The sequence below is a fragment of the Peromyscus leucopus genome, chromosome 13, assembly GCF_004664715.2.
Source record: "Peromyscus leucopus breed LL Stock chromosome 13, UCI_PerLeu_2.1, whole genome shotgun sequence".
Taxonomy (NCBI): Eukaryota; Metazoa; Chordata; class Mammalia; order Rodentia; family Cricetidae; genus Peromyscus; species Peromyscus leucopus.
The window spans coordinates 38,710,002-38,733,868 of record NC_051074.1 but is presented as its reverse complement, the minus strand read 5'-3'; the positions used below and the strand labels follow the sequence as shown (position 1 = coordinate 38,733,868).

General features: G+C 53.0%; 1 protein-coding gene across 15 annotated transcripts in view; it reads right to left on the bottom strand.

Annotated features, from left to right (window-relative positions):
• Window positions 1-23,867, bottom strand: part of Tns1 (tensin 1) — a 225,621-nt gene that overhangs the window by 53,818 nt on the left and 147,936 nt on the right. For all 15 annotated transcript variants that reach the window (XM_037210277.1, XM_037210276.1, XM_037210278.1 and 12 more), the window contains 2 exons: window positions 22,075-22,140; window positions 20,220-20,336 (listed from right to left, as the gene is read on the bottom strand). In XM_037210277.1, the coding sequence (XP_037066172.1) occupies window positions 20,220-20,336; window positions 22,075-22,140 (183 nt within the window). The remainder of the gene's footprint in view (window positions 1-20,219; window positions 20,337-22,074; window positions 22,141-23,867) is intronic.

The following is a 23,867-nucleotide window of genomic DNA, read 5'->3' as shown; positions in this document are numbered from 1 at the left end:
GGTGACAGGGACCTCTTGGGCTCAGTGGCCAGCCTGGCTTCTACCTGGGGTCACTTCTCATCTATAGCCATCCAGGAGGACGCCAGCTCGGGCTGCAAAGAACTCTGGGAATTTCTACAGGGGAATGAGCACCCCCTGGGGTCTGAAGACCAGCAGAAGGAGAGGTGGAAAGGCCACACCCAAACCTCTGAAGGGAACCACAGAGGGGACAGTCTCAGAAACAGGAAAAAAGGAGGCACCAGCCCACACCACCCAGGGGATCTAGGTCCCCATGGGGGGGGGGGGAATTGATGAGCCTGGGCGTGGCAAAAGAGACCCCTGTCTTTTTATCGCCCTGAACAGCAGGCACCTAAAAGAACTCTTCATGTCTACAGAAGACAAAGAAGAGATGACAAGATTGGGATTGTCATGGTCTCTCCACAGATCAAATTCTTCCTCTGCGTGAGTAACCTCACCAATGCTACACAAACCCACCTCCACGGATCCAGGAAGAGTGGGGTGTTACCCCTCCTGCTGAAGCAAAAGAGAGGGGTGGGGTAGGTGGGGAGCCAGTGTCCAGAGACAGCACATCTGGACTTCTGGTCATTAAAGCAGAGAAGCCGGCTTAGGAAGCCGAGAAAAACTACAGCTCTAGATGGGGTGGGGGGGGGACACACAGCTGAATTGAGACCTGGAGGGACTCAAGGTCAGCTGAGCAAAAGGGAGCCATTTTAAAAGCCTCAAGCTTTTAGAGCTGAGAGGCCCAGAGGAAGCCATTCAGCCCACTTTATGGGCTGACAGTGGTGATCAGGGCCACTACGGGGAGCTGAAGGTCACCCTGCAAGGACACGTCAAACTGACACCTGGCTCCATGTGCAATGCTCCTGATTTCACGATGGTTCCAGGTGAGGATGGCTAGAGAAATGGCACCTGGGAGGAAGAAGAGGGGGTCAGCTCCCCAGCTGCAATAGGAAACCAAGAACGTCAAGCAATGTGATATACAGGGTCCAATACGGTGATCGTGACAGCTACGTCCCCAGGCCTTCCTTAGGAAGGACCTGAGGTACTGTTCCCACAAACCATTCTAGTTAGAGTCATACCATGCCCTCCAGAGGGAGGATGTGGGAGATGGTGACTGTGACCTTCATTTCAGACCCTACCCAGCAGGGACCCTACCTAGAAGGCAAATGACCTACCCTGGTCACGGGTCAGCCCGTGCATACAGAACAAATGTGCATTTTCCTGGCCAGACTTCACCTGTCTTGTCCCAAGGAGCCCAGCAGACCTGGCACCTGACTCCCCAGCCTGGCGCTATAACCAGAGCCTGGCGCACCCACTCCCCACCCTCGCCTATCCAAGCACCAGATAGTCCAGGCACATTCAGGATGGTAAAAATAGCTACCAAGTCCTCTGCCAGGCCAGGATGCTGCCCGGGCACTCAGAGAGCCCTGGCTGGAGAAACAGCAGAGTGGCCAAGAGCCCTGCCGATGAGGACGGGGAGAAAGCTGTGAATCGGAGTATTAGAGTCAGCCCTGGGGACCCCACAGTTTCATCTACAAAATAAGGGAGCACCCCAAATAACACTTCACAAGCCACCTATGGTGGACTCCTGTGACACTCTCTCTACACACCCCATTTCCACTCAAGACGAACCATTGCCCAGAGAGACCAAACAACTCAGATCCACCATGCTCCTCCACCCAGCTACCCTTCCACCAAAAGCAGCAACCATAATGTGACCCAGAGAGCACCCTGGGGAAGGGGACACCCAACAAAGGTTGACACAAGCATAGCCCAGTGCACTCAGAGGTGGCCCTGCACAGCCTCATACCCCTCCCGGTATCAGGTCCGAGGGACACTGAGCTCCGGGCAGAAAGCACCCACCCCAGGTCCAGCAGGAGCCCACGCAGGACATACAGAGTGGACAGCAACACAGCTGTACTTACCCTCTGGACAGAGCAGGAGAAAGGCTGTGGGAACACTCTGATTCGTCCCCTCTGCTTCAAGTTTCAAGTAATTTCCTGCCCGGCTACAGTTCTCAGGCTGAGTGTCCTCCTCAGGCTCCCTGGGACTGTCAGGGGTGGGAGGAGCCGGTGCCGACCGGCCCTGCACACACACACACACACACACACACACACACACACACACACACACACACACACACACTTCCCTCCCTCCCTCTCTCGACTCTGGCTCGCTCTCTCCCCCTCTCGGCTCAGGCTCATGCTGGCTTGTAGGAAGCCAGTGGGATCAAACTCTGTCTGTAATCCCAGCCAGCTGGGTCCCCTGGGCTTCACTTATCATCCAGCAGCTATGCAGCTCTTGAATGACATCACAGTGGCTTCCCCTCCAGCCCGGCCTTGCTCCGAGTCCCAACCCAGCCCCAACCTCAACCCCAGCTCAACCTGCCCCGGCACAGGGGTTGGACTCCAGCCGCCCAGCCCAGGCCAGCCAAGCCCCGGGTCCCCAACCCAGGGCAGCTCCAAACTACAGAAAACAAAGGGAGAGACCCCAGAGCAAAGGGAGGCTGAGCCCAGAGGAATAGGCGAGGCTTACCAGCCCCTGAGAGAAAGGAGCATTATGCGAGGGACTGAGATTTCTTTCCCAAATTTTCCACATTTTTCCCACTCCCAGCAAATGGAAGGCAGAACAGATGATAACAATTTTCCAGCTGCTGAGCAGTAAGGTGGAGAGGTTGTTTTTCCCCTCCCTTCCCCACCCCAACTCCCCGCCACCTCCAAGCAGAGTCACTTCAATGGCTTAGAAGAAGAGAAAAAAGTCCCTGTGTGTCCCAGAGAGGGCTGGGGTGCCACCAGAGGAGGAGGCCAGAAGTCCCAGCAGCTTTGGCTTCTGGCCCGGAGAACCCTGACACAGTCCAACCGAGGCTGCTCAGAATGCCGGTGGGTGTCTGTCTGACTGGGGCGTCTGAAGCCGCCGGATGTTAGTGCTGCTTATTGCCATCTGTGGCCGTCACAGTGGGCAGGAGGACCACTTTTCCGAGGGTCGAGATGCCCGCTGTCATCCTCAGCCAGCCAGAGATGTGTGGCCAACCCCTCAGCAACACACAGGCAGGTGGCTGGAAGTTCCCACCACAAGCTCGCTTGGCTTGCCCTAAAAGGTGAAATTTCCAGAGGACAGCCGCCAGGACACCAGGTCCTTCCGTGTTGTTTGTGCCTTACTTGGATCTCAGCCAAAACTTCCAACTCAACTCCCAGGCCAGTGGGAACTTTGTTTCTCTCCTGGAAGGCTCCCCCACTGCCCTCCCTTGGCCCCCATCCCTCTATGACCACCTAGATGCTTCCACAGCTCAAGGCTATAGCCACTTTGGAACCGCCCTTGCAGCTCAGGAGGGAGAGCCTGCCAGGGGAAGACCACCAGCCTCTCTAAGTCCCCCGGTGCACCAGCCATCACACACTAGCTCCTCTCCTGCCTCCCAGTGCCAGCTGCTTCCTATGAGTACAGAGGAAATACAAAGGGAGGAACAAAGCTGTTCCTCGGGGGCCCTATAAAGGCCCTGCCCTGCCCTCACTGATGACATGGCTGAGCGAGCAAGGCGGGCAGCCAGTATCACAGACTACAGTGTTTCTGTTTTTGCATATTAGAAATCAAACCCAAGCTGGGCGGTGGTGGCGCACGCCTTTAATCCCAGCACTTGGGGGAGGCAGAGCCAGGCAGAGCTCCGTGAGTTCGAGGCCAGCAGCCTGGTATACAAAGTACGTTCCAGGATAGCCAGAGCTGTTACACAGAGAAACTCTGTCTCAAAAAAAAAAAAAAAAAAAAACAAACACCAAAGGATTCCCAAGATACGGAGGGAAAATGGAACTAGAAAAAGTGTCCTGAATTTTGGACTCCAAACTGGTGGAGCCCATAGTCCATAGGGACTGCGGCAAAGGCCCTCTTTGTCGCCACAGCACCTTCTAGAACTAACCAACACTGTCCAGGCTCCTGAAAGAGTTAAGGTGCCCCCACAGACATGCCTGTCCCCACCCGCCCAATTTGATTTCATTTTCCATCTGAACACCATCTGTAGTATTTTGTGAATTGCTAAAATAAATTTAACTTAAACCAGTTCTGAGTACCAAACCCCATGAGATCACACACTTGCTATGCTAATTACACACATTTGTCTTTTTCCTTTGATAGTTTTAAATCGTTTGATAAAAGATCTCATGTAGCCCAAGCTGGTCTTGAACTCACTATATAGCAGAAGACGACCTTGAATTCCTGATCCTCCTGCCTCCACCTCCTAAGGACTTGGATTGACTGCAGATGTGCAGCACTATGTCCTGCCCATGGACACTACCATGGAAATACTAGGTACAAGAACAAGTATTGATCTTCTGCGAAAACCGGGAAGGACATTGGCGGCGTAGAGGACATTCACTACCATGAGTTCCGGTACCAAAACTTTAGAGGCATGGTCTTCTGGCCAAGCGTCTATGGGTTCACATTGTTGACGCATTCATTGTGGCCCTGGGAGCTCCCACTTACTATAAGTTTGGCATGGCTGAACCAAGAAAGAAGGTGTATGCAGATTTCTACAGAAATGATTGCTAGGGAAGGTTAGCTTTAAAATACAACAGTTATGATTCCATGAAAGATTTTTGAAGATACGAGGAAGGCTGGTATGTCCCAGAGTGTGAAGTGACTTCAGAATGTAAAGAACTGTTTGGATTGCGCTCCACAGAGATTCGTTGCCGACCTGTGTTCCTGAACTATGAAACATGAATATGTGGGCTAAAAACTGGTTTATCTCCATAAACAACAATTACATGGACAGTTGAAAAAGAAAGAAAGAAAAGAGCAAGCGCCAACAGTCACCCCAACCTGATGGCCTTCAGAAGGCAATGGAAGCCCCTGGGGAGTCCTCTAAAAACTCTGACTGGCTGGACACAGCCTTCCCTTGGGAAGCTAACACATGATTAAAGCAAGTTCAAGCCCAGCCTGGACTACACAGAGCGGTCCTATGTCAAAAAAGGAGAAAGATGAGTGCCTTCGTTAGGGTTGCTATTGCTGTGAAGAGACGCCATGGCAACTCTTATAAAGGAAAACAATAATTGGGTTGGCTTACGTGTCAGGTTTAGTACATTATCATCACGGCAGGAAGCAAGGTGTCATGCAGACAGACATGGTGCTGAAGAGGTAGCTTAGAGGTCTACATCTTGATCCACAGGCAGCAGGAAGAGACTGTGCCACAATGGGCCTAGCTTGAGTACGTAAGAGCTCAGAGCCCACCCCCAGTGACACACTTCCTCCAGCAAGGCCACACCTACTCCAACAAGGCCACACCTCCTAATAGTGCTACTCCCTATCGGTCAAGCATTCAAATACATGAGTCTATGGGGGTCATTCCTATTCAAACCACCACAGCACGGGGTGGAGCAAGGTAAGAAGAGAGGGGCAGGGAGACCCTGGTGGCCTCAAGGCCCCACTTCACACCCAAAAGACAGACCTCTCAGTGGCTTGGGAGTCAGAATTTTAAAATGCTCTTGTGGACACAGCCAGCTTTAGCCAATGATGGTCCTCAATGGAATCTAAACATTTCCTGTTCTGGGACCTTACCATCTCCCCAAGAAAGTCCATTTCATCTTTAAGTAACAGAAACAGGGGGCTCCTAGCTCTCAATGTTGTCAACTCTCTGTTGACTTTATGGTACCCTGTGGGTGGCTCAGAACTAACCAATGTCCTCCAAGAGACCCCTACAGGCACTCAGGATGTGTGATGTCCTCTGAGCACCCACCCCTTGGATAGTCCACCCTCACTGGCTTATCTGTGCCACTGACCTGCTCCTAGGGCTCCTCGTCACTTTCACATGGAGGCTCTATGGCAGCCCACACGAGAAGTACGCTACTTTGCACTGTTTGGAAGCCACACTTTCCGTAACACAGCCTCAGAGTACACCTAACCCCATTGCTTATACCAATCCATCATCTACTAGGGATGTAGCTGCTGAGAATGCAGCATCTCAGGGGCCCTTTCTCATGGGGCCAATACATACCACACTAATGCTCATTCCAGGATATATAATTCAGCCTTCCCTTTCTCTGCTCAAATACTATGGCACTGGATGTCCAGCCAAGACAGGAGTCTCATGAAATGACCCGGCCCTGAAGAATGTGATGCCATTGAAACAGTGAAGATGCTCGGTACAGCTCTGCTCTGACTTCTGAAGCAGCCAGCATCCCCTGCATCCAAGAGACAGCCCCGGGCATGGTAGTTTTACACACAAGTTCTAGACTCTAGAGGCCGGGAGGTGGACCCAGAGACCTTGTGGCTGCTTCCAGGTCCCCAGGATTCACTGAGTCCCCAAATTTGTTGCCACCGCGGGCAGTCATCCCAGGCCATTTCCTAGAATCACAAGACAGTCAGCCCAGGGGACATCCTGAGTTCAGCTGCTGGTCCACCCAATCCCAGTCAACCAACTCTAGGAAGCAGAGGCTCCCACAGATGGTTACAGTCAGAGCCAAGATCACAACTCGGGGACACTGGCTTCCGGAAGGAAGCCATCCCTTATGCCAGATCCAGGACGCTTGCCCAGAGGGAGGTGGCTAGAGGGTCCTAGGAGCCCCAGCACACGGAAGTCACAAGCATCTCCTGCCAGTCCAACAGTACAAAATTGGTGGGACCCTACAGGGCCACACCTCATTGGAGAAGCAGCTTCTGCCTGCAGATCCAGTGACTTCCCCAGCCTTCCCAGGACAGCCTTGGCCCAGCAGAGTCTGTTTGGGGGGGAGGGAGGAGGGAGATCAGCTTGCTATGATCTCAACTTGGAGAGGCTTGGTCCCTTCTCACTGTTCTGATTCCCATTTCTATCCTAACCCCTTTTGTCTATTCACCAGGCAGGTGTAGAAGCATCTTCCCAAGCCTGGCTCTCAGCTCTCAGGCAGTGTTAGTGCCTGCCCCCCTCCTCTCTCTCCCTCTTTTTCTTTCTGCGTGCACACATGCATGCATTTGTGAGAGTGAGTGTGTACTCGTGTGCCTGTGTGTATAAACAGGTCAGAGGCCAACATCAGATATCTTTCCTCGGGCACTGTTTAATCTCTTCCCTTTGAGACAGGGTCCCTCCCTGGCCTAGAACTCACCAAGAAGGCTAAGGGGACTGGCCATTGAGCCCCAAGGATCTTCCTGTGCCCACCTCCCCATCACTGGGACTATAAACACCTACCCACCACACCTGGCTTTGCACATAGGTACTGGGGATAGAACCTGGGTCTTCGTGCTGGCAAGGCAGGCATTTGGACAACTAAGCCATCTCCTCAGCCGCTTAGCTCTTGTTCTTAAGGGACAAAACGATGGTGTGTTTTGTCTTCTGGCAGTCTTGGGGTTAGAAAAGAAGACGGGACCCCAGTTCCACTGCTTACTGCGTGACCTTGGCTTGGCTTAGTTCTCGGCGTGGCAAAATGCACCGAGAAAAGCATGGTGCTCTAAAATTTCTTGTTCTAGGGAGAACCCAGGATCATGAAGGACGCAGCAGGCATGGTCAGAGGCGTGGGGAACAGGAAGAAGCATCCCACGCCCTATGACCGACATGGCTTCAAGTTGTTGAAGGTGCAGGGAGGGGAGGGGAGGAAGAGGGAGGGGTGGTGAGAAAGAGGGGAAGAGGGAGGGTCTGTCGCCTGGGCCAGCTGCAGCATTGAGGCTGTGTGTGTGCACACGCGCGTATGCAAGCGTGCATGCGTGTGTGTGTGTGTGTGTGTGTGTGTGTGTGTGTGTCTGTCTGTCTGTCTATCTGTGTCTGTGTGTGTGTCTGTGTGTGTCTGTGTGTGTGTCTGTCTGTGTTTGTGTGTGTGTGTCTGTCTGTCTGTCTATGTGTGTCTGTGTGTATGTGTCTGTGTGTGTGTGTCTGTCTGTCTGTCTGTCTGTCTATCTGTGTCTGTGTGTGTGTGTGTCTGTGTGTATGTGTCTATCTGTGTCTCTGTGTGTGTGTGTGTGTGTGTGTGTGTGTGTGTGTGTGTGTGATAGAAACAAGGTCCCAGAATTCCCTAGGCTCTCCCCCCAGCCCAAAAGACCTGAAGAAGCACAGTTCAAGGCTACAAGGGCAGGGCAGGCTGTGAGGAGCAAGCCTTCTGGGGGTCTCCACATCTAATCCAGGAAGGCAGCGGGCAGGGCCAGTCTGGGAGTATGTTCCCTGAGAATAGGATACGATTCTGCAGGAAGGGGACTGTCAACTCCCGGGCAGATGTATGCACTGGACAAAGGACAGAGGGACATCCGCCCAGGGCCCTCCTGCCTCTCCTCACCCACTGCTCCCGGCGTGGGCATGCTTCAGAAACATCTTCACCTGGGAAGGTGGAGGAGAAGGTGAAGAAGGGGGAGGGGTCCGGGGAGCAAAGGAGAAGGAATCCATGCCTGTACCACTCACCAGGTGTCCACGCTTAAACGGGTCTCTCACTGGCCTCCGGAACTGTCTGCCCAACGCAGCAGCCAGGAGCTAGCTAAAGATGATCCTGTTCACAAGCTCTTTCTGCTCCCCAAGACAAAGGAGCATCCAAAGGGAGACAGGAAGGCACAGAGCCAGGGCTCAGAGGCACCAACAGTCAGTGATCAAGACAGCTCAGAACCACCCACCTATACACGGGTGGCGGCCAGACTAGTACTCAGATCCCTTGAAGGGGCTCCCTGGGATTTGCATGCATTCCGAGGAGAGCTATGAGCATGACAGGACCACGTGACACCACCTCTGAGAGGTCCATGGTCACCTAAGGACCCACCTTCATTAGTGGGTCAATCTCGAAGCTTCACTCAAAATGACATGAGCTCTCTCGGCATGACAGAAGAACTGGGGGGCCAAAGGGGCTGTGTGCCTTTAGAATACAGCTCCCGCTGTGGGGGAGGGGCGCGCAGGGACGGAAGTCCACGGCTTCAGCACACTAGAGGGGGCTGTGCAGAGTGACCCACGGAGTTCTCCACAGAAGGGTGTCTGCCGAGTAATCCAGGGGTTCAGTGCATCACAGGGAACTGTGTGGAGGGGTCTGGGGAGTTTTCTACATGCGTGAGTGTGGGCTGGGCAGTGGACACGGGTGGTCTGTGACGAGTGACGTGACCTTCCCTGACTCCCAGGCCCTCCACCCCACAGGGAACCTTCCAGGATGGGAGGCAGCCCCCTGGCCCAGCTCTGGCCCTTCCCACAAGAAGTCACCTGTGGGGGGGACTCAAAGGTTCCCAACCTTAGTTCAAGACCGAGGAGGCTCTGAGGGAGGAAGAAAGATCTGAGGGAAGCTTTTGCTTTCATATCGAAGTCTGACCTCACTGGCCTGGGGGTGGGGGAGCACAGAGCCAACATCAAAGAATGCTCGCTGCCGCGGCCCTTTTTTATTTTCCCCAAGCAATCAAAGCAACACACAGCTAAAGCCTCAGATAAGCGTCGGTGACAGCTGTCAAGACGGGAAACCAGGCAGTGAGAAGTCAGGGCCTCGGCTCACCAGGCAAGGAGAATCCAGCTGGAGCCAGCAGGGCTGGAGGGCATCCAGCTCTGCCCTTGGAAGAGCTATGTCCCTGTGGGAGAGGCTCTGGGCGCAAACAGTTTCAAGAAAGGAGAGAAGAGGGAACAGGGAGTCTGGAGTGGAAGACATTGCGTCCTCTTTACCCAGAAAGCGCGTCTGTCTCGTCAGGGAACTCTAGAGGTTGCCTTGTTCCTTTGGAGACACTAGCCACAATCACTCGTGCCACCCACACAGAAGCATGCGTGGAAAAATTCACCCCAACTTCAAGAAAAGCCATCCCGAAGCTGGGCAGCGGGGATGCATGTCTTTAATCCCAGAACTCAGGAGGCAGAAGCAGGCGGATCTGTGAGTTCGAGGCCAGCCTGGTCTACAGAGCGAGCTCTAGGACAGGTTACACAGAGAAACCCTGTCTCAAAAGAACCTAAAAGAGAAAAATGAAACATCACCCATTCCCGTTTCTCACCCCATAACTACAGGGGTTCTCCCAGTTATGAGACCTCCATCCTAGGCCGACAGCTAAAACCCATGCCCACCTCTGCCCTCCTCTCCCCAACCATCCACCCTATAACAGAGGGGCCTCGGGCTCAGCAAAGTGTTATCAGTTATGGCAGTAGATGGGGAGTCACAGGCAAGGGTACCAAGGGGTGATGGTGGCCGGCCCACCTCAGGGAAGATGTCCAGCCAGACACTGCTTGGCTGAGACACCTGTTTCTCCTGTCCTGCCTGCCACTGGTTAAAGGCTCTAAAACTCATCTAAGGCTATTTTCTGCCCTGGGACTAGGGCAGAGCCAGTGACTTACAGGAAGTCCGTAAATATGCACCAGCCTATAGTGGTCCCAAAGGCCAAGCAGAGCAATAAAGAGGCCGATTTGTTTTCATCTGAGAAATGCTGAAACTTAATCCTCGCCCCCCTCCCCCAGCAAGCTGACCCTGCAATGGCTGCGGCTCCACCCACAGCAGAATTAGCCCATGCCTTCCCACCCCCCTCCAAGACTCCCAAGCTGCCCCTCTGGGGCTGGTAATGGGAGGGGACAAGAGAAATTGTAGCTGTGGCTCCAGCTTGCTGCCGAGGCTGGCCTCTCCTGTCCTGCCACTGATCTGCAAGGGTCTCCAGGATGCAGGCACAGTGGTGAGTCAGGTTTCCTGTTTTAACTCAGGTTCATGCTCCTAGGGCTCTGGACCTCAAAGCTGCATGGGACAGGAGGGCAGGGTTCCTCCACACTCCTGCTCTTGTGAAGAAATAGGGAGATGCTCCGGGATGATGGACAGTGGGTACCAGAACTCGGGCTCCATCCCTCATCTGGCTATGTAAACACTGCTAAGGAACCCTAATCTCTCTGTATGCGTTACTTCATCTATAAAACAGAGGCGAAACTACAGGGAAATGGGCAGAAGCAGAGGATGCTCGGGCCATTCTACAGTATCTCACTCAGGAGGGGAACACAGGGCGGCGGGAGCAGATTGCCCTCTGGCTGCAAATGTCAATGAGTACAGCCCTTAAAGAGGCCAACCTATCACACTGCCCGTCACCCTCAGAAAGGTGTCCTAGGACTTGCACAAATAAAAACTGTACATTCCCAAGATGACCCATAACAGCATTTTCTAGAAACAGAAAAGGGAGACTGGAAATAACCTAAAAGGTCTGTTACTTAAATACAGGTTTTAAAGAAAATACTAGTGAATAATACGGCACATAGGTATGATAGAATATCATGCAGCTGAAAAAAATGAGAAGCCTCTTGACGCGCTATTTGGGAAGGTCTTCATCATCTACACTTGGTGGAAGAGCTTAGGGCAAAAGTCATTACAAACCTCACGATGGCTACCAGATCTGAAGTGACCTGGTCCCCTTTAGATGGGACCTTTTCTCCTATCACAGCCTCCATTTCAGCCACATCATCACCCACCACTTGTGATCCCCAAACATCCTGCGCTCCTGCTCCAGGACTCTTACACTTGTCATCCCCACCACCTGGAAGGTTCTCCCCCAGTTGTATACTTGGGCAGCTCAATCCTCTTCAAATCTTTGCTGTCCACTTAATAAGACCGAAATTGGTAAACCCTGTTTTTACATTTCTAACTGTTGTGCCCATCCCAATCCCTCTTTGGAGAGCAGAGCTCAAGTTTTTGTCTCACCACATACTCGGACACCTTCTTATCCTGTGCCTTTAATTCTCTGTGTGTGCATTTGTGCGGGTGTGTATGCATGGATGCGAGTGTGTGGAGGTCAGAGGACAACCTCAGATGTCGTCGTCCCTGGGGTGCTTAGGTGCTGTCGACCTTTTACACACACACACACACACACACACGTCAAGTAGGCTGCGCTGGCTGCCCAGCAAGCCCCAGGCATCCTCCCATCTCTGCCTCACCATGCTGGGATCACAAAGCACATGCCACCATCATGACGGGCATTGACATGGGTTCTGGGAGTCAAATGCAGATCCTCAAGTTTCCGCAAGCACTTTACGACTGAGTCATGACCTCAGCCCCTAATTTTCTTTTAAACCATCTGCCTTCGTCCACCAAAACAGAAGCCCTATGGTCTTGTTTCCTCCACTGTCCTGTCCTCAACGACTGGGGGATGAAGGGGTTGGCATATCGTATGCATTCAACAAATACCTGCGAAGTAAAGGGGCAAGGAGACTGAGGAGGCCAGGTGCCACACGCCACAGGTGATCTGTGCTCCATCCCCCCCTCCATTAGCACAGTGGGCTCAAGGATGGCTAGAACCATGCCTTTTCTCGTCTGCATTCTGACATGTCCTATGTGGAGGGGGCTGTGACCAATGCTGGGGGACAGACCCAGCCTGGGAAGTGAATCATCAAGAGACGAGCCACCCGGGGGGGGGGGGGGTGGTACAGCCTTCATTTGGGCAGTGTGGGAACCAACACTGGTCATGCAACCAGAGGTCTGATTTCAAAGTCTGCTTCTAGCTGGGATGGCCAGAAGGTGGTCTGACTCGCTTCAAGAAGTGTTTTACAAGGTCCCTTAGAGAGAGGCAAGGCTTTGTGACGAACCTCTGAGTCTTTGGCCTCGGCCAGGTGTTTTCCTTCTCTCCACACTGAGGCTGAAAGGCTGAGCACCTTGCCCAGGGCCAACCAGAGTTAGGACTTGACCAGAGTAGCCCAAATGCTAAGCCTATGCTTAGCTCCTCCCTCCTTGCCTGAGACCCTCCCTCCACAGGACACTTGGAGGCACTTCCATATCCTTGCTGAGCCAGCCTGTTGCTGAAGCCAGCCTAAGCTTCCCGGGGCTTCCGGAGGTCTGGCAGGAAGGGGTGTGGAAAGGAAAGAGAGTTAGAAGAGATAAATCACCCATGGGCAGCCGGGGAAGTAGAGGGAAGGATGGCATCCAGGAAAGGACTGATCTTCTGCCAGACCTAGATCCCTTGAAACAATTTCCCCTCCAACAGCCCCCAAACTGTCAGTGGGACGGAAAGCAGGCAAGAAGACTAGCCCCAGAGGGTGGGTCTCCAAAGCAGGAAGGACAGAGCTTTTGTAGCAAGAAAGGCCCCAGGGAGGCCCGGGCACAGAGCAGCTCCTTGATGAAGCTGCTGAGGGGGAGAAGTACCCAGAGCAGGATGGGGCAGTCACCAGTGGAGCTGCTTGCCAGCAAGACGGAGGGCAGACCCTCTGCACCAGCCTCGGGTACCAGTCCCAGGCAAACATTCAGGATAGGGAGACCGAGGTCAGGCATCCTCAAAGCAGGGATGGACACCTCAGTGCTGAGAAGCATACTCCAGATTTCAAAAAGAACCCCCTCCCTACTGAGGGTCTGGGTTTTAAGGCAGCCTGACGCCCTCCTGGGGGGTCCACAGCCACTAGAGCTGGGTATAACAACTGCCACTGCCCAGGTAAATCTGAGGTTCCAGTGGCATGTCCGGGGGTGTGAGCCTAGGACCTGTCTGTGCTGTTCGCCTGTTAGACGGGGTCTACCAGTCAAGAGAACAGGGCTTGCTCCAGTACGACACCATCCAGCTCTTAGTCCCCTAGAAAAGGGATCTCTGAAAACCCGCAATCTAAAGGGGGCAAGCCGTTGGCCTTCAACAGCAGGGAAGCAATGAGCAGCAGGGCCCAGGCGTGGCTGAGGAAACATGGACCCACCCTGAGCAGCACACAGCATCTGCACCCCTCCCCACCCCCACCCCGCCTCCTTGTTCTAGGCACCCTCACCTCCTGCAGATCTATCCAACATCCACTAAAGACCCAGCCTTCGGGAAAGCCGGGCTGACGTGATTGCTTTTAATTCCTTTTTTCTAAAAAGGTTTTCCTCCTGCCTCAGCTACCACGCCTGGCCTTGAGTGCTCTTCTTAACCTCAGCTTTCTAGACTTCCACCAGTGTCCCTGCCTTTTAACTCTGAGAGGCGATGCTATATCCGTTGTCAGGGCCCAGCCACATGCCATCCCTCTACAGCCAGCTGTTCTGAGTCAGAGGCTGTCACCTGGCCAGGACCCTTCCCCATCTGGCTGTGGGTTCAGGGTGGCTGGGAAACGTATGTGACACTCCTGCTCCTATCCCCAAGCATCCCTAAGACTTGACTCTCCAAACCCCAGGACTAACTTGGTGCCTACCACTTGTAATTAGTGATTGATTAAGAACCAGGGGAAGAGAGGAGAAAAAAAAGGGAAAGGAAGAGGGAGGGAGGGCAGGACCAAAGGAGAGAGAGGACAGAAGGAAGGATGGGGAAGGGGAGGATGGAAGCAGGGGAGGGTAGATGAATGGTAGGACAGAGAGGGAAGGGAGGATGGGAGAGGAGAGAATGGAGAGGGGAGGGGAGATGGAAAGCCTATTTTGCAGGTCAGAAAAGCACGTGATCAATAGGAACTTAGATTCCACTTCTTGGCTATGGATGAGGAGACGGTACCCTAGGCCAGGGCCAACTAACTTACATTCATCTCCAGGTCTGGCAGGAGAGGTAGGGGAGCCTGAGGGGGCACAGTACATGCTCCTTGTCCCCAGCCTCCATCTGGGCACTGGGCTGCGGGCAGCAAGCTTGGCACCGCTCAGAGTGTGGCTCCAGCCTTCCACCTCCTCCCGATGGCAGAGATTGAGAGACCAAAGACCCATTCAGCAGGGAACGGATCAGCTTACCATGTGCTCCGGACGCAGACTGCTGCCCAAGCCTGCCAGCAGCAGGGCAGGGCAGGCCAGCTCAGGGACCAAGGGCATCAGGACAGGGCCAGCCCAGCCCACGGGAGCGATGCTAGGCAGGTGGCTGGCAGATGCTGGGTCATGGCAGTTGTGTCCTCTACCCACAGGGTCACGCCAATCTTGTGTTTGAACCCACTGATCAGTCCTCTCTTGAGGGGGATGGAAGAGAAACCCAGCATCCTCCCAAGCAGTCATTTCATGCATATACACGTCACTGTCGCTACAGATACTCCACGCTGAGACACAGCCCTCACACCTCAGTGTCTCTCCACCCAAGGGGGCCAGGAGGAGAGCACAGCGACTAAGGAACATCCAGAGAAGCTACCAGGCCCCCATGAGAAGTTTCCAGATCTGCTGACAAGGCACTCAAGAGTCACAAACCCACAGTCCTCCGAATCTACAGGTGACTGGCTCAGTCTCTCAATGCTGCCTGGAGAAAGTTCTAGAATGTTTGTGACCTCCTCTCTTCCTACCTGGAAATGTTCAAGTTAGGAAGAGTAACCCTTCTATGTCCTGTAAGCACATACATAGGCACACAAACGTGTACATATGTGCACATGCACACCACACAAATACATACAACATGTGTACACATGTGCGCACACACACACACACACACACGCACACACACACACACACACACACACACACACACATACACACACACACACACACACACAGAGTGATGGCCAGGCAAGGGCTGACAAGGTGAGGTGTCAACTCCGAACTGACATCTGAATTGACCAACCCTTTAGATTTTCCGTCATGTCAGAGTAACTGGAGAAGAAATGGGAGTAGCCTTAGTGTCATGGAGACGAGGAAGGGACAGAGTAGAGCGAAAGGGCAGAGGTGAACAAAACCCAGCGGCTCCAGCTAGGCCCAGAGGTGACAAGACAACGCTCTGCCAATGGTGTTTGAGGGGAGTTAACCAAAAACATCCAGCACCCAGAATGTGCTATCAGTCTCTCACGGTCACCACCAGCAGCAGCAGCAGCAGCAGCAGCAGCAGCAGCAGCAGCAGCATCACCATCATCGTGGTTTAGAGCTGGCACCCCCTTTAGGAATCCAGTCCCCTTAACTCACCCATGAGGAACCTGAAGGCTGGGGGAGGGTAACTCTGCAGATGCTGGAGGCAAGTGTCCTGGGTCTCAAGGGTGGGTCAGATGGAGAGGATTCCCATAGAGAGAAGAGAGAGCCTCAGTAGAGGGGAAAGGGACAGGGGCCTTTTAGAAGGGCAGGACTCATAAGATCCCACCTTTGTCTTATCTACTCCAGCATGGCCGCCACAGACACTAAGTCCAGCCAACATTGCACTTAGCTAACCCTGAACTTCTGGCACTGGCCCTCACTGACCCTGAAGTACCTCCTCTAGGTGGAAGGTCCTGTTTTGGCACCTGTTTTATGGACAAGGTCTCAGAGAGAGGTACAACGGCTTCACCAAGGATTGCAAACAGACGGTCCGACTCCAGACTCCACACCACCGACTCTACTACAGTACACAGTGGTCTGTTCCACCCGTACTCAAGTTTCCTGTCTTGCACACATACACAACATTCATGCCCCCTTTGGAGTTAGACATAGACCTTGGCTTGTTTTAACCAATGAAATGTGAGCAGAAAGAACATGTCAGTTCCTGGCAGAAGCCTAGTGAACATCAGAGTCCTCCTCCTGTGGTAGCATCAATGAGAGAGACACTTCTAGATGAAGCCCCCCTCCCTAGGGAAACTAGGGTAAACAGAGGTCTATTCCCATCCTTGGTGGACAGATACCTTGAGCAGGGACTATGCTTGGCTGGAGGAAGCCATGTGAATGGGGCTGTTTGTTACTGCAGCATCTGCTGGCCTATGCTGACTGACGCAACCACTCTGCCATTTCTTTCTCCCTGGAGCTCAAGAGTTGAGAAAGTAAATGAGACAGCACCATCTCAACCTCTCATAAGTCCCTAAAGGAAATACTGGTTGAGCTCAGAATGAGAAGAAATGCTGTCTACTCCTACATCTTCTTTCTTTCTTTTTTTTTTTTTAATCTTTTTTTTTATTTTCTCTGTATGGATGTTTTGCCTGCATACATGCATATGCACCACCTGTGTGCCTGGGGCCTCCTGGGACCAGAAGAGAGAGCCTCAGGGCCCCTGGAACTGGAGAGTCACAGATGCTGTGAGCCACCATGTGGTTGCTGAGACTTGAACTCACATCCTCTGTCTGGAAGAGCAGCCAGTGTACTCAAGCACCCAGCCAACTCTCCAGTACCCCCTACATCCTATTTCTATGCAGATGAAAAATGAAGACCCACAGGAAGGGGTCACCAGGGATGCCTAGGACCCTTGGCCCAGATCTTCCTCTCCACATCTCTGTGTCTCTCTCCTCATTTGCTGCCTGTCTGTAGCGTCTTTCCCTGCCCCAACTTCCCCCATTTCTCTCAAAAAATAAAACAAAAAAGTTAGTCCTTGGACAAACTCACCTCCATAGTCACCCAAACCAGGGACTCCTAACTGTAGACAAGGCAATCTTCTCAGCCTAGACAGAAGACCTGAAGGGGGGGGGGGCTTAGAACTCTCCCCTAAGAAAATGTATGGTTCTCCTCAGAGCCAGAGCACTTGGAAGCTTGGGCATCAAACCAAACCCCTCGCCACCTGCCCTGGCTCAGCTGGGCACCTCACACAGGTAAAAACCCAGAAGAAGCAACGGGTAACGGCACCCTTGCCATTCCCGCGAGGCGTGGAATGAATTTTCTTCTCCCTCCACCCTGGCTTCCAGTCTCAGCACCAGCTCTGGTCCCCAGCCTGACTCCCATTAGCTTGATGGCCGAGGAGCTGGAGGACAGCAGGCTGAGGACACTGAGGGCAGCTTGGCTCCTGGCTCCTCGGCTCCTCAGAAGCAGAGGCCACCACCCCACCCCGCTACTGGAACTTGTTTCCGAGAGCCTTGGAACCCTCCGGGAGAATTTGGACACTGCTCTGTGCAGCATAGGCAAAAAAACAAAGCCCTGCCCCCACCCAAGGGGTGCTGGGACCTGGGCATGGGGCTCAGAACTGCAGGCCAAGGAACTAATGGGACTCCTGGAGGCTCAAACTGTGGTGTCAGCCAGGGCCAAGCTGGCTGGCTCCACACCAGCGCAGAGGGAGGTGGAGGCAGCTTTGAGGAAGAGGGCAGCAGGAGCCAGACGGCTCTCCACCACAACCCAGGACTCTCACTTCTCCCTAGTCAGAAACCTGGGCCTGGGTCTCCAACGGCACGGAACACAAAAAGCTCCATCCCACATATGACAGACTGAGCCCTCCCCTCTGGGCCACAGGCTGCAGAGCGCAGCGGCTGAAGAAAGAATTGGCTACGGCAAAAAGAAAGTCACTAAGGCGGGTCCTACTCCAGTATACCCATGGTCCCTACCTAAAGAGGAGAACAGAACACAGACACACAGAGGGAAACACCTGCGGACACAGGGCAAGGGCAGAGTCCACACGCTGAGGGACAGGCCTCAAGGACATCAGCCTTGCTCTCAGAATCCAGTCCCAGAACCGAAAGAGCAAATTTCTGTCACTTAGGGTCCACCTGTGGTGCCTTCAAATGGTAACCCAAGAGAGCTAAGACAATAGACTCCCAGGAAGAAGTCCCTGAGATGGCAGGTACCCCCTCTCCCTGGCCATTGTACCTGGACAGAGCCTATTTCCAATATGGGTTTCCATCTCTTTCCTCTCTTCCCTCACTAGCTCCTCCTCCTAGCCTATGCACAGATGAACCACATTGTTCTCCACAACTAAGGTGGCAAGAGGTCTCCCACTTCCTCCTCTTGACCATTAGTCACACACACACACACACACACACACACACACACACACACACACACACACACGACCCCTTTTCCCCCAGGATAGAGAACCTTCCACAGAAAGGCTCCCCGACAGGAACAGGACTAGAACATGGTCCGTGCTCAAGCTTTGGGTTTGCCCTGGGGTCTCCAGGCCCGATGGAGATGCAGCCCAGGGGCAGGCAGCAAGACACACACAGTCAGAGCCCAGGGCAGCTATTTCCTGGCAACCGCCCCAGCCTAGGCTGTCAGGCCAGGCAAGGAAGGCGAGAGCAGAGCCCCAATCCACCCCTCTATGGGCAAAGGGCCAGCTTCTCTGCCTGCTCATAGAAGCCCCTCTGTCCTGATAAGACCAGCCGACCTTGTAACTGGCCTGAGGTCCTGCCAGCTCCATTCCCCTGCTGGGGAAGCAGGTCATGGGGTGAGGGCTGCAGAGCTAGTCAGGACCTTCCCTTGTCTGTCCTGCCTGTCCACCGAACCCACCTGCCACCCCAGGTTTCCCTGTTCAGACCCTAGGCCTCCATTCTCCTTCCTCCCTTGAACTGGTCCCATCCATTCCTTCTAGTCCTTAATTTTTCTACCTTTGATTCTCTTGGCACTTCGAAGCTCATGAAATGTTTTTACATTCATCACCACATTGAATCCCTACCAGGGAGAGATGGCGAGGTATTAAAAATTCCTTCAAATTGCCAAGTGTTCTTGTTAAAAATGCAAAACTTCCCCAAAACGAGAAATGGCAAGGCTGGCTGGCGGCGGCGGCGGCTTCAGAGACAATCCATTCCATCCTCAGCTCCAACCCATGCCCAGGCCACTCAGGCACTCAGAAGATGGGAACTGGGTATGGGGGCGCGGGGGGGGAAGGACCACAGTGGGAGGAGGCCCCCTGAGAGGGTACAAGGGCAAGCCACCAACCCTGGGGTGCTGCACATAAAGGCACTCTTATGAAACCCCTGAATCCTCAGCTAGCCTCCCTCCTCCATCCCGTCTGATACCCGCCTGTAGCATGGCTTCCAGAGCAGAGCCATAAAGGATGCCTGGGCAAGGGTGACAGAGGACAGCCATGCAGAGGTAAACAGGTGAGAGTCCCAGGCCATGGTCTCCCTCCCCAGGACCACTCCATCACTGGAGCGAGCCCCAGATGGCTTTGGTGGGGAGAGAGGTTGCCACTGGTGTCCTGGAGAGGGCACAGCCTGGGTCTGAGGGGTAAGTCATGGTCCTGCCTTTCAGAAGATCTCAGTCACCCCAATTCTGAAGACAGATGCAGGGGACCCTCCAACCTGCTCTAACATTCCGCCACCCTGTAGCTGAACCAGAAAACAAGCCGGGGGGCTACAACCCAAGGGGCATCTCAAGGGTGCCTGGCTTCGTCCTCTATCTCTACCCTTCCTCATTCCTACATATTCCAAGAGCCAAACAAATAAATGGACCCACCAAGAATGCTCCAGGGCACACCTGCCTGCAGCTGGGTATGAAATATGCTGGTGTTTTCAGGCACGTGAAGTAGGCACAGACACTGTTCCCGCTCTGCACCTCGTTTTGGTGTTGTTTTGTTTTGTTGTTGTTTTTTCTCTCTTGCATCTTGGAATGCCACGTTAAGTTCTCAGACATTTTTGCGGGGTCCTCATGGAAGCTGTTAGACCCCAAACACTTCCATCTACATACCCATGCTCTGACCTCTAAGAATACAGCCTGGAGACACCTGAGGGCAGGTTCCAAAGAGACAGAACACAGACTGCCAGCTGCACGTAAAGCCACCTCCTCTACAGAGACCCCAGAGAACCAAGGTCACACAGGCCAGGGCTGCCCAGCTCAGCGAGAGCTTGGCAGTCATGGGTCACCTACCCTCCATGCCATCCTCACGATGTCCATTGAAGTTGTCGTAGGAATCCCAGCGGATGAGGGGGTCAGAGGTGTTATAGTCTACAGAGACACTGGGCCCATTCTCCAGGTGTTCCATGCCTGTGGGGAGCAGGCAGGGGACAGAGGGGACGGAGAGGACAAGAGATAAGCATCTAGTAAAGCAGAAGGCCAGTGAGCTCCCCCATGGAACCGCTTGTTGTCTTGAATGTCTAGAGTGGGACAATAACTCGGGTTGCCTCAAGAACCCAGGAGTCTTGGACCAGGTCATAGGGGCAAATCAGGACAGGCACTGATAAAGAAAGAACCCACACACACACCCTAGAGAAAGCACGTCCCCACCCTCTGGGTGGCTGCTTCTACATCATCTATGGCCCTGGGGCAGGAGCAAGGGTCAGCTCTGGAGACCGGAGAAGGGATAGGGGACAGGCTTGTCTTAGACCTCCTGTAGGTAGGTAAAGCAGGGAAATCACAGCCAGGATATTGAGAGGACACAGCCTGGTAAAGGTCGTCTCAGGCCTGTCTCTGCCCCCCCTCCCCTGTTTAAGATTCTCCCTATTCCAGACAGACATCCGCAAGGAGAGGCCAGTCTCTTTTGTAACCTCAGAGTCAACACAGCAACTAGTGTGTTAGCCCATCCAGGGTAGCCTGATTTCCTGGCCTGCTTTCAATCTTCCCAGAGTCCCTCTGCCTGTAACCTAACTTCATCTCCTCCCATTCTGTTCTCAAATAAGATGAAGAGCAACTGGTCTCCATGTTTAGAGTCCAGAGGAAGAAAGGATATTATTAAACTGGCCTCCGGGTTGAGCCACTTCGGTTCATAAATACCCACTATCCCACCCAGCACCTTGGAATGTGCTCTGGCTGTCCCTTCCGTCTGCCAAGGCCCTCAGTCTCTGAATATAACAAGATGGTGACCTAAAGGGACCAGAACAGCTCAGTCAACTCAGCGCCTCACTGTCGGCCTTTATTTTTGTTAGATAGACATTAAGATGCTGGATCAGGTTTGGCTGGAAGTCCGCTCTGATACCCTGGTCCTTTACCTTGACCCACCTCTAACATCCTGTTTGGAGAGCTGACCAGTGGGAGGATGTGAGAGTGGGTGGATGCTGAGGAGAGTGAGACGGGACAGGTGGGATGTGAGAGTGAGACAGGACAGGTGAGGATGCTGAGGAGAGTGAAACGGGACAGGTGGGGGGGGGGGAGGGGGGGGGGGGGGGACAGGTGGGGATGCTGAGGAGAGTGAGACAGGACAGGTGGGGGGAGAGAGACGGGAAGGGGGGGGGAGAGAGACGGGACAGGGGGGGGGGAGAGGAGACGGGGGGGGATGCTGGGGGAGGGGGGGGGAGAGTGAGACAGGACAGGTGAGGATGCTGAGAGTGAGACAGGACAGGGGGATGTGGAGTGAACGGGACAGGTGGGGATGCTGAGAGAGAGACGGAAGGTGGGATGCTGAGGAGAGTGAGACGGACAGGTGGGGATGCTGAGAGAGAGACGGGACAGGTGGGGATGCTGAGAGTGAGACAGGACAGGTGGGGATGCTGAGAGTGAGACAAGACAGGTGGGGATGCTGAGAGTGAGACAGGACAGGTGGGGATGCTGAGGAGAGTGAGACAGGACAGGTGGGGATGCTGAGAGAGAGACGGGACAGGTGGGGATGCTGAGGAGAGTGAGACGGGACAGGTGGGGATGCTGAGAGAGAGACGGGACAGGTGGGGATGCTGAGGAGAGTGAGACAGGACAGGTGGGGATGCTGAGAGAGAGACAGGACAGGTGGGGATGCTGAGAGTGAGACGGGACAGGTGGGGATACAGGGAAAGGGCTGGACCATGGTCTGTACCTTGAATTTTCTCTGGCCCATAGGAAAAGACAAACTCCACTTTGCCGTAATCAGGAAATCGATCGTCTGAAAGAGAAGGAAAGGAAAAAATGGACCCCGGATCCCCAAAAAGAAAGGTTTCTTGTAGAAAAGGACTCAGTTATATATGCACACCTGGTTAATAATAACACAATAGTGTCGTCTACATTTACCTTTCACACAGAGGAAGCTGCACATACATACACAGTAAAAAAACTCTTTTGAGACAGGCTCTCAGGTAGCCCAGGCTGGCCTCAAACTCACTATGTAGCTAAGGATGGACTTCAATCTCTTGCCCTCCATCTCTTCAGTGTTGAAATTATAGGTGCTGGGGATCAAGCCCAGGGCTTCGCAAGCACACTAGGCAAGCACACTCTCCACTGAGCTACACACCCATCCCAATCCCACACTGGAACTGCAGGCCGCACCCTTGCCAGAGTTCTGCTTCCTGAGGCAAACACAACCCTTTCGATTTCTGACTACAGTATCCCATCTTTAAGGCTCTAGATCACAGTCACTATCTGCACCACTATTTCTAGAAGTCAGTTCTAAGCCCCCTTGCTTCACCACTATGAAGGTGGATTATTTGTCTCCTGTTACTTCTCCTCTCCCCCCACCTTTTTAATACAGGGACAGTTTGGGTTTGAACTCAAAATCCTCCTGCCTCAGCCTCCTGAGTACGAGGGTTACAGACATACTCTACCATACCCAGCCTCCTTTCTTTTTAAATCTGGGTAAGTTTGTATTTATTTCACTGATTCCCTCGGACACTGTGCTGGCTAGTTTTATATCAACTTGATACAAGCTAGAGTCACCGGAGAAAAGGGAGCCTCCACTGAGAAAATGCCTCCATAAGATCGGGCTGTGGGTAAGCCAGTAGGGAATTTTCTTAATGAGTGATTGATGGAGGAAGGCCCAGTCCATTGTGGGTGATACCACCCCTGGGCTCTCTAAGAAAGCAGGCTGAGCAAGCCATGGGGAGCAAGCCAGTAAGCAGCACCCTTCCACGGCCTCTGCATCAGCTCCTGCCTCCAAGTTCCTGCCCTTTTTGAGTTGCTGTCCTGACTTCCTTCCATGATAAACAGTGATGTGGAAGTGTAAGCCAAATAGACCCTTTCCTCCCCAACTTGCTTTGGTCATGGTATTTGATGACAGCAGTAGTAACCCTAACTTGGACAGATACTGTGGCTACACTTCTGTTTGTGGGTCTCCATGCTTGCTTTTTCTATCACTTGGCAACAAGTCAAGGAAATTATAATGAAATATTCCCACTTGTTCTTTGTATCACCAAACTCCACTACCTGTAGGAAGTACCCCAAAGGCAAATAGCAAATGGATGTGTTTCATTTTACAGCGTTTGGAAAAATTAAAATATGTACACCACACCATATATATATATGTGTGTGTGTGTGTGTGTGTGTGTGTGTGTGTGTGTGTGTGTGTGTGTGTGTGTGTTCAGGATTTCAATGGGCATCCATTTGCTTTGAGTTCTAAAAAGGCTGATTCTGTAATCACACATTAATTAGAAGTTATGGCCATCATGGTGATACCTGCACAAATTAAGACTGACAACATTCCAGCATATGTCTATAGTAAAATGAAACAGATTTTTTTCATATTATAATATAAAGCATATTACAGGTATACCACACAATCTTACAAAGCAAGTAGTTATAGAAAGATCTAATTGCACTCTAAAAGATACACTTAAAAAAAGAGAAAGAGGTAATAAAGACAACCACCCCCCAGAGATAGATTGCATGATGCTTTACTAA